The sequence below is a fragment of the Tinamus guttatus genome, unplaced genomic scaffold (assembly GCF_059628265.1).
Source record: "Tinamus guttatus ecotype Peru unplaced genomic scaffold, ASM5962826v1 Tinamus_guttatus_pri_ptg000592l, whole genome shotgun sequence".
Classification (NCBI taxonomy): Eukaryota; Metazoa; Chordata; class Aves; order Tinamiformes; family Tinamidae; genus Tinamus; species Tinamus guttatus.
The window spans coordinates 351,754-366,519 of NW_028289126.1; the positions used below are offsets into that span (position 1 = coordinate 351,754).

General features: G+C 37.7%; 1 protein-coding gene across 1 annotated transcript in view; it reads right to left on the reverse strand.

The window, feature by feature from the left end:
• Positions 1-2,151: 2,151 nt before the first annotated feature.
• LOC104570847 (aldehyde oxidase) overlaps positions 2,152-14,766 on the reverse strand; it is a 29,252-nt gene continuing 16,637 nt past the window's right edge. Inside the window, exons 19-33 of the mRNA XM_010217897.2 lie at positions 14,148-14,272; positions 13,016-13,149; positions 11,930-12,017; positions 11,055-11,141; positions 9,795-9,986; positions 9,264-9,491; positions 8,892-8,987; positions 8,146-8,274; positions 7,561-7,635; positions 5,869-5,921; positions 5,507-5,621; positions 4,820-4,885; positions 4,016-4,204; positions 3,164-3,353; positions 2,152-2,341 (exon numbers count right to left, since the gene is read on the reverse strand). Of these exons, the coding sequence (XP_010216199.2) occupies positions 2,331-2,341; positions 3,164-3,353; positions 4,016-4,204; positions 4,820-4,885; positions 5,507-5,621; positions 5,869-5,921; positions 7,561-7,635; positions 8,146-8,274; positions 8,892-8,987; positions 9,264-9,491; positions 9,795-9,986; positions 11,055-11,141; positions 11,930-12,017; positions 13,016-13,149; positions 14,148-14,272 (1,778 nt within the window). The 3' untranslated portion in view covers positions 2,152-2,330. The remainder of the gene's footprint in view (positions 2,342-3,163; positions 3,354-4,015; positions 4,205-4,819; positions 4,886-5,506; positions 5,622-5,868; positions 5,922-7,560; positions 7,636-8,145; positions 8,275-8,891; positions 8,988-9,263; positions 9,492-9,794; positions 9,987-11,054; positions 11,142-11,929; positions 12,018-13,015; positions 13,150-14,147; positions 14,273-14,766) is intronic.

Sequence of the window (14,766 nt, forward strand, 5' to 3'; positions counted from 1 at the left end):
TGTTATCCAGCAACTGATGAATGTAGAATACATAGGAATGCCAAAAGAGCTAGAACTGAGGATGGGCAACAATACTCATTCTTTTGGGGTGTCAAATGACAAACTATGGAACCATGCTTCTCGTTTAGCCTTTTACTAACCTGAACTAACTAGATTTTTTTCTTGCTCAGTGACCAAACTTTATCAGAATCAAGATTGCTACTACACATACATTTAAAATTTCTCACTGGCTCTCTAGACCTTCCTGCCTTAACAGTCTGTCTGCTCTGGATGCTGTCAGGAGATGACCATACTATAGAAGTGCTGGATGTTTAGAGCCTGGAATCTCAAATACTGGTTTGGGATTCTAGATCTTTATTATTCTCGATTTGGATCTAGGAAACAAGGTCAGTAGTTCCAAAATGCTTTATCACAGCTAGTCTTTATTGTTATTTAAAAAGGGATTTATGTGCATGACTTTCAAAAGCTTCCACTTTTGTGCAGCACATTTCATTTACCATTTTTATATATTAAAACAAACATGTCTTCACTTAATAAGTAAGCCAGTCTAGCTTTGCAAGACAAAACAGTCAACCCTGCGTCTTTTATTGCACCTCCTTAGAATCAAATGAATGATTCTAAACAGCTCTAATGCACCTCTGAGCCTTACCATAATACAAGCAGTGAGGAATATTCAGTGACCAGGCTTTATAGGCAAAAGCTGTTAACGGGTCCTGCCAGCCATGGCACTGCTGTGCTCCTCATGGCAGCATCCATCTACACACTGTAGGTAAAGGAATGCAGGTTCCTAAAAGGCCCAAAAAGGGCCAAAAAAACAGATCCAATACTGGACTTCAGCTCATTTACAGAGTACTGGGACTTCCAGACCAGAACCCCTAGTAGTTAGATTACAAGTTTAAGTTTCTCTTAGAGCAGGAGTGCTGAAGGTGAGTAGTTGCATAAACACTTCTCTTAGAAAGAAAACTAGGAGGCCAGGTTCATCTAGGTGTAGGCATTTCTGTGTGGTGAACATGAATGTGTCGATAGCTACCACCGGATAGCTAGAGCCTATAGAGCCTTAAACCTCTTGTTTATCTAGCCCCTTCAGTAGGTAAATTTCTAACAACATTTTAAAAAGTGACAAAAAATCTTTACTACTTGTCAATCCCAACTTTATTTCATAGCTCATGTAGCCACAGTGTCATATATGTTTAGTTGCTGATTATTCTAGCTTCCATGCAGTACCTAAAATCCAGAAGACAGCTTAATGAGGCTCAGTCTAAAAAAAACCAACAATCTACATGTAATTTATGTACAGTTTTTTTTATCAAGATAATCAGGTAACACTACAAAACGTGGAAGGAGTATTTGTTAATAACAGCTTAGAAAGGCTGCAAAACAGATATGTGATCTGCACTGCCAAAAAAAAAGAAAGGGCACAACATGCACAACAACACTGCTTAAGAATCCTTTCCAGAGAAAGTTTTGTCCAGATTCCTGTTCAAAGCATACTGGACTCCATGTGAATTTCTCCACTAAAGTTTAGAGGCTCTGGGCTAACTCTGTGAAAAGAAGAAATCCTCCAAGGGAAAAAAGGGCAAAAATGACCCTTGCAACTTTGGGGATAAATTCATCTCCTGTTTATACAGGTCAACCACAGCAATTTTCCTGGCACAGTGAAAGAAAATTAGAACTGATTTATTGTATGGTACTATCACAAAGGTGCCTGTGGCCAGGAATCAGGAACAGTTTTACTACAAATTAGTCACCTTTGTAACCAAAAAAGGACTGAGTCCCATGAGCAGGGTTCTGATCCTTCAACAGACTCCACTGTGTGGCTCAAATCTAAATTAGTAAATTAGCTGAAGTCTTCCAGAAAACAAAAACAAACAACATATCAAATTGTTAAAAGTTAACAAATATCAGTCAGGTATCTAACAAACTTTGATAATTCATCCTTACTTTATTCTCCTGCAGCTGCATTTGAGTTCATCTTTCTGGCACTGTGGTACCACAAAGCTATTCATCAGATCCTTCTTGTAGAGTACATATGCTTCATGTAAAGGTATGTTCCTAGTAAGTAAATGTAGTAGTGTGGTGCATTTAAAGCAGTGTAGTGAGTATAGTGGAGAGAATGAGGACAAAGGATAGAAGACATAAATATACTTTTTTTTTTGTAGCTGAAGTATATATTTCTGAAAATGAGAAAACTACTATTTTATCTGTGTGTTTATTATTGTGTATTGAGGAAATATACTGGTGCTTTCCACTGAATTCCATTCAGATCTTTGTGAAATCTTTCATTTGGCATTCACACAGAAGTGACCCAAGGACTGCAGAAGGCAGACGCATCATTTGTCATCTAAAAGAAAAACAAATAGAATGGTTAATACTATTCAAGTAGCTTCCCAAACTGTCCCAACTAGCTCTCAAAACCACATGACTCCAAGGCAACCTGAAGTCACTCAGCAGAGTGCACTGTGAGAGACAGATGGGAAATACCCATAGGAGGTGGCTACAAGGAATGTGAGTGACAACTGGGATCGGGGCAGAGCACAGATGGAGAAACACAGTACCTGCATTAGTGGACCTCACCTCCAGCAAGTTCCTGCCATGAGAACCAAACTTCAGAGCTACTGACTTGAGGGCCAGTGACTCCCTGGCACAGAAATACTAGCTACTGAGAGAATCTGTGAGAATCCAAGAATTTCTACAGCAGAATTTCTCAGCAGGGGTTCTGACCCCTGGATATTTATACTGCCTTGTGAAACAAGGTGAATTAAGTGACTGATTCAGGGAACACCTGTGGGAACACCTGGTAGGAGTTGAAGCTGCTTGGAGGATGATCTAGCATACACTGCCTGCTGCTAATATTTAAACTTAATTGGGATCTGACATAGCAGAGAAAAGGAGGAAGCTTCAGGGAGAATGGGGACTATGAAATTTACAGAATTTTCAAGGAAAGCACAGGTTATACAAAACAAGGGAGATTCTAATGCAATTCTTGAATGGCATTTGCTAGAATAGCTTGTGTGAGTAAGATTTATTACTGGGCATTTCAATGTGAAGAAGCTGCAGCATGATATTGCTGTCTACAAAACATGATCCATTGGAGACAGTCATCACACTATAAAGGTAGGGTCCTGAAAGGCATAAGTTCTCCCCAGAGATATTTAAAACATACCCTTTCCCGATCTTCCTGTTACCATCTCAGTAAAGTCATCTGCACAGGCTGCTCGTATTTGTTCAGGGGTCAATGGGCTGTGCAGTGTGAAGGCTTTGCTTAATCCTCTTTCATTCCTCACACTAGTCACTGCATCTCTCAAAGCAAAGAACACAGAGCATCCCAAGAACAATCCTGCCTCACCTATACCCTGAAAGAGACCAAAAAGTGTAGGTTTTGATCAACTGAGAGGAATAAAAGTCATTTCAGTATCACTGAAAAGCTTTAAAATCAGTAAATTAAGTCCTTCACTCTTTTAATATGGAAGTTTTACTTAGGTTCAACAGAGGCAAGTTTTTATCACAGCAATTCTTATGCTGCTAGCTGATTACTGGGATATAAAGGTTGATTTCAGGTTATCAGCTATTGGTTTTACTTTTTTTTTTAATGTCTCACTAAACTGAAATAAGACTGACAAGTAAAATCCAAATCCAGGTAGAGCTATGATTAAAAAGCAAAGCCTGAACTCAAACTAATTCCCTAAAGAGAAACAATGCAGGCCTCTGTGAGCTTGATGTCCTCTCACTGTTTCAAACATGGGATTTACATTTGCTCATTATCTCAAAAAGGGATCAAATCTACCCTTATTCCATAGTTCTCTCATTGTTGAGGTATTGAACCTTTTAATCTGGCTTGAATTTGGATATTGCAAATGAATTTTACTTTTCTGCTTGCCAATATCTGAGAATCAGATGTTTCCCAAAACATGCTCTCTGAAGAGGAGGAACTAGAAGCTTATAAGCATTCCGTATCAGTGTAATTGCTTTGATTGTCCCAAGATTAGAGAATCAGCCCCTGTGATGGTCTGCTTACCTTGGATGCATAAATGGCATAAGGATTTTGGGAAGATGACAGCAGGGAAACACTGAACTGTTCTGGAATATCACAAACAGCGGGGATTTTATACTGATCTGGACCCCGTGTATAAAGGACTCCTTCTGGAGAGTGCCTTAATTCCTCCATTGTGTAAAGTCCAATGCCTTGGACAAAGGCACCTTCAATCTTTAAATAAGGAGAAACATAATTCATCTTCTCATATTTGGTAAAACAGGTACAATTTAGGCAAGAACTGATCCATATCATCAGATATTAGAAGACCATTTACTTTCACGTTTGACTAGTGGAATTCCTGAACCTGTTGGTGCTATCGTGATGGGGAAAAGTTTCACACTCCTCTCTCACATTAGGCAGAGAAAAGTGCATTCCTGATCAAATAGTGAGATCTGTGGACCAACTTGCATGAAAAGAACCTGTTTCTTTCCAGTTGGCAAGGCAGCTCATGTAACAGGAGAAATTGGAGACTGTAGATCAAAATTGAGATTTAAATCTAGCAGATCATGGGCACATACATAAATTACAGATACAGATACACACACACACATATATAAAGTATTAAAGATTGATGAGAGAGATGGATAAAATTCAAGCTTCGTTGACCTCTATAGGAGCTTTGAAACTGACTCAAATGCAAAACTATGGGGGCAAGGACTTCATAAAATGACCTATAACATTATCCAGTAAGAAATTAATATTCTCTAAACTAAAAAGTTGATATTCACTTCAGATAAAAGACTCGTTCGTCTAGCAGAAATAAGACAGAAACTTCTTGGCACATACCTGTCCTATATCCACAGCTGGATTTATGCTGCATCCAATATCCATAACAATGTCTGTTCTGACATTCTGTCAATAAAATTCAAGTGCATATTACAAGAAGACATGCACAGAATAGAGGCATTAGAATACACTGTGGGCTACAACTGGTATTCACTGAGATAATATTTGACAAAGAGAGTCCCCTCCAGGTACGCAATTTAAAGTAATCTCCAATACTCCATTATAAGTAAAATGGGCTTGTGTCAACTCCAATGCAATTTTAGCCAGAGAAAAATCTCACAGAAGTCAGTTCTATGTCCAGCAGATAGTGTGTGCAAGGTCAGAGAATTATGACATCCAGCTACCTAGATGGTCAAGAGACTGGAAATAGAACAGGAAGCTCTGCTGTAATTAGCTGCTAGCAAGCATGGAAAGAACAAGTAGAGAATATGTGTTGTGTGCCATAACCATAAAGATGAAACAATACAGCATTAACACAGAAGTGCTAGAAGTTGATTAATAGTGTACAGTTTTCATTCTGCTCAACCTGCAATTTTCATTCATTGATATTTTTGATTTTTCTACAATCATATGAACACAGGTAATTTATTAATGCAGAACTTATGGCTGTTGGAGCATCCAGTAAGGCAAACAAATCCAGTAAAACCTCATTTACATTACCAAAACATATGAGACACTCATTTTTACCTTGTGATCTCCTGTTAAGCAGTTAATTTCAACCTCTGAACAAGCAGCTCCATAAAGAAAATATGTGAAAGGCTGCCCTTCCCCTTTCTCCCAATCCATATTTTCATTGTAACCTCTGGTGGGAAAAAAAAAAAAATAATCCACACATTCAGGCCAGCCATGAATGAGCAGTACACTATACACAACAGACCCCCCTAAATAAAGCAATTACATAAAACATAAGATGAGCGATTAAAAAACAAACAAACAAACAAAATCACACACCCCAATGGACAAGATCTCCTATGCACTACATGGGATATCTTCAGAAATCAGTTTATCCTTCACTGTGCACGCAAGTTTAAGAGACAAAAATATGTTACCTAAAGTAGCCAGTAGCTGAAAGACTCACACTCTGTTCAAAAGCTTCTTTAACCTGTTGAATACAGTAGTGTTTGTAATATGTCAGTGACTCAGGAAGTTACACAGCAGAGACATATTTATTAAAAAAAAAAAAAAAAGAAACAAACTATAACAAGCTGGTAAAGACATGTAGACTTTCAAGAAATGTTTAGCTGCACATGGTGCCTAATACTTATGGCACTAAGCCACCTCTGGAGGAGCAACCTGAATTCTTTTTGGTAATGCAACAATGAATAGACCTGTCAATAATGTTGTTCTTGCACAATCTTTATTGTTAGAGTCAGAAAAGGCCCTGCTTGATTTTTCTGTTCAGTTCCAAAGAAATGGGTGTCTGTCAGCTGAACGGATTTGGTTGATAAATAACTGGGAGAGATCTGTATGACTTTATATGCAGACACCACAGCTGACAAGATAAATGCTCTTTGCAGTGTTTTTATGCCAGTGTCTTATAAATGATAGCATGAGAATCCAAATCTATTCCCTCTTGTAATCTAAGCAAATCTCACATGAGAGTCAACCAAGAGGGAATAGAGTCAGAAAGTCTTTTAAAATTATTTTTAGGTAATTGCTATTTGCTGACTTTGCAAGATGTAAGATTACCTTCATATGTGGATTAATGTTCTTTCTTAGGTCAGCTATTGCTCCTAACATTTTCAGTGTGCCTGAAATATCCAAGTTAATTTGTTATCTATTACAGTAGATGTGCATTTTATGTGCATCTTTGCATATGTAGCTGTCAGTTATCAAGACATCACACGTATTCTAATGTCAAGTATATTGATGACAATAAATAAATCCAAATTCAAAATTTCACAGTTCTTATGGTATTTAATACTGTGAGAACCATCATCATGGGTGTACTGGATCTGTAAATGCCTCATGGCAGAGATTAGCATTTTCATTAGGCTGTATTGGCTAAAAGGAAAAAGGAACAGGCTCTTCAACATTTGAACACGTACAACTGGGTTCTCAGCCATACCTTGATAAAACAGCTTGCTAAAAATAGCACATATATGCAGAAAGCTTACAGTCAGAAACACTCAGTTCCTAGTCCTAAAACTCAACGCCAGGTTTGAGTGAGCAAATCTATTTCTATGATCAGTTTTAGTACTATTTCTGTATTATCCCATTTCAAAAGTGATTATTATATAACGAATTACAGATCAGAACAACTCTGATCTGTAAAGGATTCCTAATACCTTTTTGCAGTTGTACAATACACTGCATATAGAAGACAGAAGGAAAAAGGTTGAGAAAGGTTTTTTTTTAATATTTTTATTATTATTGATTTGGCAAAAAATAAAGAACCTCTAGCCAGATAGGAAAACTACATAAACTATACATAAAACCTGGCACATATTCTACAAGAGATTGTCTGCAAGTAAATCAAAGTGGGTCACTTATTACACTAGGTGTTATTTTCTGTATAATAAAAACTTAGCAATTTCAAATGTGACTTCACAGATCACTCCCCAGCAACAGAAGTGACCTGAGTGTTGCTTGTCACATACCAAGATGAAGCACCTGCATCCTGAATCAACCTGTTCCTGCAGCTTTTAGCTCTATTAGGCTGAAAAGACCAGCAGACTGCAATACCAATATCACAGTTGCTGCAAGCCACAACCATATCCAGTATGATTCATAACTCTTACCCAGTCATTCCAGTTGCCTTTTGGGTTCTTGTTGATGATAGGCTGTAGACGTTTCAGAAGAGTTTGGCAAGCATCCTGTTCAGGAGAGAAATTGGAAGAAAATAACACAACATTAACAAAAATAAATTTGGTACTATTTAATACTTATTCAATATGTCTTAGTTGGTATTTAAAATGTGTGTCTTACTGTTCTTAGTTTGAAAGAGCATGGTAGGAGTTGTTATTTTAACTACATAAACAAAAACCTTATTAAGACTTAAGTTGTAAGGACTGGAATCAGCCTGAATCAGTAAATTTAGAACAGGGAAAAGATATAGGATTAGTATAGGACAAGTTAATCATTTCTGTTAGAAGAAACAAGGGTTTAGTCAAACATCTAAGACTTCTGAGGAAGATTTGGATTATATCTGAACACTCACAAATACCATTACTGAGAAATTATGAAAAAGTGATGTTTCTTCTTGGCAATCTCCAATGGTCTTAATTTTGATCCCAAATCTGTTTTCTGTGACATCTCTAATGCTTAAATTTTGGCAGGCATTAAATACCACAAAAAATCAGGAGTTGTGTTAAACTGCTCTTTACCTTCACAGCCATTCCATTGACATCTGTCCCTGCAGATCCCGCTGAGGCACAGGCATTAGGAATAGTTGTTGTGCTTGTTTCACAAAAGTGAATACGCGACATGGGGATATTCAGCTCCCGACTAGCAACCTGTTTTGGGAAGAAGAACATATCCCTGTGCGTTTCAGGAACATTCCAAACACTCCAACAGCTCCCCTGTTGCTTCTCCAAGCATTTTTCCAACCTCCAGCCGTAATCATTCTGCAGAGTCTGTCAGTACAGAGTTAAGTAGTTGATTTTGCTGTTGACTTCCTGTAAGAACTTCTTGTAAGACTTAAGGCAAAACATGCAGGCCCACATCCAAAGGGTTCATTGAATTGGTAAATCTCATTATAGCAGTGTCTCAGTCATTCATTAAACCAAGAAAATAATCTCATCTCTTTAGATTGCATCCTAATCTGGAGATTAGCTCTCTTTTTTGTATGTTGTGAGGGATCAGGCCCAAAAGATCTTATTTGTAAAGAGCATTTTGATGTACCTTTTAATAATAAAAGTTAAATAATCTGTTTTCTTTTCCTGTTGTCTCCTTATCTTAATGAAAGCACCTTCACTTCCTAACACTATAGATCCAACAAACTGGCAGCTATGCTGATAAAGAAATTATTCTGTGTGTCTTGCTTCAGCTGCTACAGCAACCAAGAAGAAAACCTTCCCATCATTTACCTGCATGACAAATAAAGCACAAGGTAATATTTATTCTCTAGTACCTGGATCATTTTTGTATGAATACCCTGTCCCATTTCAATTCCACCATGTGTTAGAAGCACAGACCCATCAGTATAAATATGAACTAGAGCGGCAGCCTAAAAAAGAAGAGAAAGAAAAAGAATTAGACTGAACTGGTGAGAAATGTATTGTATAAGGTATGGAGATGAGGGACCGAAAGTGAAAGCACAGAGTTTTGGAACATATTTTGATTTTTCTGTTCAATGTCTTTGAATAGAAGGCAAAATTTGAATGCTAGCCCCTGTTCTTCAATGTGCATCAAAAGGAAAAGATGCAAACCTTTGGATATCTGCTTTTCCTGTTTCTAGATCCTAAAAATAAAGCTAACCCTGGCAAATGAACCCTGGTGGTACCTGAGAAAGGTGACGTGTGCCTAATCCAAATGGAAATTTCATTGGAACAATAGCAATCCCTTTTTTCTTCCAGTAATTTTGTTTGTTAAATTCCTTGATGGCTGTTTTCCTCCTGTAGTATGCAGACTTCTCCATACATTCATTCCAACACCGTATTAAGTTTTCTGGATCAAGTCGTTGTTTGAAATGTGTCTGCTCATTCTCCCTGTACATGTTTATTTCCCTAACCTGAAATAAGAAAATCAACAGAAACCACATAATAATTCTAAAATCTTACTGACCATATAGGGGGACTAGTAGACAACAGAAACATAACTGGGTTTTTTTTGACAATTATGAGTTTGGTTCCATTTGCAAGAGCATGCTATTCATTCAGACACTAATAACAAAGTATTTATGAATTTTAGCACAAATTACGTTTGCCTTAGAGAAGATTTGTTCAAACAGTTGAGCTAATCCAAGGTATTTTAACTTTCCAACCACACAAGCTTTATTTCAGAAAAGAAGATGTCTTCATTTTTTTTTTTTTACCTTTTCTGGTGATAAACCAGTTTTATCTGCAATTCCTGTTATCCAAGTTTCTGTCACTAATGCTGACTGGGGGAAACCAAACCCTCTGAATGCCGTGTTTGATGGCAAGTTGGTTTTGCAAGCATAAGCCCAGCATCTCAAGTTAGGAATCCTGTAGGCATTGTCCATTTTTAATAAGGATACTTCTGCTACCTAGAGTAGGGCACAAGCAGATACAGTTAAATGTCAGAGCAATACTTCTTTCACATTTACATTTAGTTTTTTCTTTCTCTTTCCATAGAAAGGCATTGAGACAATTAGCTTTAAACTCAAGTTTCTGTAAATCACTGGCAATAAGAATACTATCATCCATAAATGCAAACTGATGTCAAGAAGCATGATACTACATTTCAGTTCCTTTTTTTTTTAATATTCAGTTCTTTTTGGAATATTCATAGAACAAAGCTGTTGCTACTAACAGCTGAGTGAAATTGATTTTAAGACTGATTTTGCTTCTGCTTCAAAAATCAAAAGTCATATAAAATTAAAAATAGAGAGGTTAGACTTAAAGCAATAAGAAATATGAAAAAAAATGAAAAGCTGTGAAAGCATTTTGAATTATCACGTCCTAAAGGAATTCACAGTAAAGTTCTAGATCTGGCAGAAACCATAATAATTCCAGTTTAGAGTGTCTTCTGTTTCTTATGTTTGTCTGTTTAGAAATTCCACATGATAAAAATCCGTATTAGCTCAAAATAAGTAGATTAATAATAAGTTTAAAAATGTCTTGATGTCTCATGAAGAGGACACTCGTTCTCTTCACTGTCAGGTTGTTCTTAGAATGGCAGATTTAACCCTGCACTCCTAGTGTTTCCACTGAGTTTAGAACAACAAACTTTAAAACATTTCTTCGCAAAAACGACTGAAGGGAGTTTTATTGTATTAACTGTGCATATGAGTAATGGCATATACTTGTCACAGCAAGTACAAATGGAGGTACTATGTATTTTAAAGGAATAGATTCTTAGCCAATATGTTTACAATGGGAAAATAAGCTTGAGAAACAGTTCATAAAGTTAACCTGTAAAGAAATACCAAAAGCTGTATAGTACGCCACCAAAGAAGGAAACTCTGAGATGTGTGTTTTCTGACATGCCCAGAGTCTCCATAGCAGAAGGATATATGCATAATCCTGTACCTGTGCAAGGGAGGTGGCCTTCATCATTTCACAGCTATTGGTTCCATCATATTATAAGATTTGTCAGTTTAGAAAATCCTTACCAGGACAGATTCATCAGGGGTGCATCCTCCATTAATGTAAAATTCGGCATCCACAGCTACGATCCTACCATCATTCATGAAGCCAACCTACAGGAGATCAACACAGCCTTCTTAGATTGTGTTATTCATTCACTTTTCAGTGCTTGGACTTTTTGCAAATGAATGTGAGCCACATAATCAGTGCTATCCTGTGCTATTCATTTCCCACTACGATTCACTGGAACTGTAGAAAGGCAGAAGTGAAAAGGGCTATGGGCTTTCCCATCTGCCACCTATGACCTTTATAGGTGGAGTGTACAACAAGCAACACGAGCCCCATGGCAGATAAAGAAGCCCCACGGGCAGCCCCTCGTCCATGTGTGCTGCCTAACAGATGACTGAGAAGCATTTTGGGTCGCTTAGCAATGTTCCCTGCAGGCAAAGTCAAGTCTCACTCTGACTCTGTAAGAATGGTGCCTGGCAGACACCAGACTGATAACAGCACAGACTAGCTTCCTCCATAGGATGAGTTTTCCTGTATGACACTGTTTCCAAGAAAAGCTAGCGACTCTTTTGATTGAACATGAACATATGGAGGACTTAAAATAAATCTGTGCAGATGTTTGAACTAGTAACAACATTTGGCTTCCAGTTTCCAGAAAGAAAGAAGGAAAAGGACGTGCACTGAGGGGAATCCAAAAGTGCACAGATAGAAACAGGTGCAAAGAAAGGTTTGTACAGCAATTATATCTCTTGGTTTCCTGGCTAATGGTTTTATTTTAGATTTGAATTGGTTATAATTATTTTCATTAATAGAGCAAGTATTAACCACGAGTATTAATCTCATTCATAGACCATGGACAGGTATTTTTGGACTGAATACTTGTGGCACTCACTTTGTATTTACCGATAAAAGGATGTCGGCCGCCAGTGATTAACATATCATCCCCTCGACTCAGAACAAGACGAACTGCTCTGCTGGTTCTAAATCAACAAAAGATAAGTGACAATTTCAGACAGAATTAGAGAAGTTATTACTAGCTTTCCTCATGAATGCAGGTCTAGCAATGCATGTAAATATATATTTAGACTAAATTTAGAAGATTTAAATATATGCTTAAAGCTATGTATATAGTTCTTTTTTTTGCATTTGGAATCATGTCCATTTGCACTTCACCTCTCAAAAGAGGGCTAGACAACACGGGGCATATTTCTTTAGAAGAAACTGACATTAAAGTTTAAGACAACTATATTAAGTGAGGTAATAGCTCTTAGAATTCAGCCTGAAGCAAGAGTTACCTCTTAGCTATTCAGATTAGAAGATCACTGTAGCTAAGACATGTTGTAGCATGATGTGCATTCTGTAATAAATCAGCTATATGTACAAATATAGAAGAGAAGGTGTCCCCTGACAGCTAACTACCAGCCCCAGCCAGAGCATATTGTCTTGTTGGATCTTGGGTGTGAGCTGCACATGTTAATTCTCAAAGTAGCTCAGTTAGAACTAGCAAAGAAATACCACCAAGTAGATTTAAGTTAATTTTGACTGAAAAAGGTTGAGGTCTAAAAGAAGCTCCCAAAAGCAGCTCCACATATAATTTCTTCCACTGGCACAGCAGAATGCTAAAGATACTCTCAGATTAATAATGCAATATTTTGAATGTACATACAAAGCCTCAGCCTCAGAGGCTGGTGTTTGATAATGGTCAACCATTTCAAGATTTTTTCTGGCTTATACTAATCTTGATTTCTTCTGGTCTCATCAACTTGAGTCTAGATCATCTTAAAACAGTGCACCAAAACAAAACAAAATGAACAACAACAAAAAAATCTAGTGAACAACTTTACAAAATGTGAATACTCCAGATTTTACGGCTCTTTCGCTAGAGGCTTGGGGAAAGGAGAAAGCATTTTAGCCAAGCTGCCAAACTTGTTCACCCAGTTTTCTCCTTGCAGCCCAATACACACATACACGCACTTACTTTTTTGCAGCCACTGCAGCAACTGATGCCAGTAATCCAGCTTTCAGGAGCTTCCCACCAAAAGCTCCACCAATTCGTTTGACATGACACATGATCCTGTTGGCTGGAACACCTAAACTTGCAGCTACCATCTCCTGTAAAAGCAATTTCTATCTTTTTATCATTACCAGGACACTTTCTCAGCTCAAACTAGCCATAAAATTTAGGTTTTGCAAACCTAAAGGTTTTCCAAAAGATAGTTCCATAGATGCTAGCAAGATTTTCAGCTTAAAAGATTTTTTCCCCTCACCTAAGTTAAAAACAGAAGATAACAACAAACACTCAGTGCTGTCTGCCTTCAAAATCAGTACCACGGAGAATGTGAAAGAGCCAGAGACAATAGTGAAAAATAAACACCCTTAGATTTCATTATCCAAACTGTGAGGGTAAAAAGTATTAAAATATACTTTTCGTTATTTCCATTAATAAAATCATGCAGTTGCTTTTAATTATTTGTAAATACGGTTTTCAGTAATCTAATCTACATGTGTCAGGAATGCTCTTGTTTCAAATCTCTGTTATTCACCATTTTCTCAAAGGCAAAGTTCTTCATACTTCCCAGCTACCGGTGGTATAAAAGTAATGGAAATGACTAAGGAACTGAACAACAAGTTTGAACACAAACCACTTATTTTTCCTCTAAAATGCTGTCAGTTCTGTGCACCATGTAGCTAGAGCTATAGAGATTGTAAGCTATGTCAGAGTTTGTCAGTTTTTCCTTAGAGCAGAGGTGTCCCCTAAAGCTATCAGGGTTGCTCTTTCCCTCAACAGACAGACTGTGCAAGGTGCTAATTGCTCCCACCTATAGGAAGCTATTGGGAATGGAGGATCCTCAGCATTCCATAGGGATTTTCTCATGCCTGCACTAGTAGGACATGGCACTTTGATCAGAGGGAAATAAGAGACTTTCACCTCCTCCTTATGCTGATGACAGAGTGATCTGTGTACACAGCAGTACTACAAAGCAGCTGTTGTTGCATAATCCAAATATACAATATTATGTTCCTGCTGCTTCTAAAGTGTTTGTGTGTGGTTTACAAACCTACCTACAGAGCTCTGTTCTCACAGATTCTCTGAGAATTCTGTGTATTACCTGGATAAACGCTGGATGTTGCGTTGACACATATACATCCATTTCTCTATCCTCTCCTTTTGGAACAGCGAGCACGGTCTGAGTCTCCATGTAAAAATGTTCCTGTCCCCCAATGTGAATCACTCCTGATCCAAAAAGAAAAACATAAATGCTACTGAGAGAAAGAGAAAAAAAAAGAAAAAGATGGGAAACCGGAAAGAATCAACTGGCCATCATCATGCAAATTCTAGCAGTCAGTGTCAAATCTTCCGACGCATCATTTATGAAGGAGCAACATTTAAAATAAAAACATAGATCAAACTCTTAACTGATTTTAATTGGCCTGGTTTCAGTGAAACAGGAGAATTTGATTAATAGCAGATTAACATTATCTACAGATGTTGAGAATATTAACTAGAGCATAGAAAGGCATGTCCACATGCATTTTGTAACATGTCCAAAGCAAGCAAAAGCAAGGACACAGTGAACAGAAGGCCACCAAGGCTGTCAGGGGTCTGAAGCACCGTGTGGACAAAGACAGGCTGGCAGAATTGCATTTGTTCTGCCATAGGAAGAGAGGGGTAAGGGGGAATTAAGTAACTGATGGGAAGGCACAGAGAATAAAGAGCCAGACTTTTCT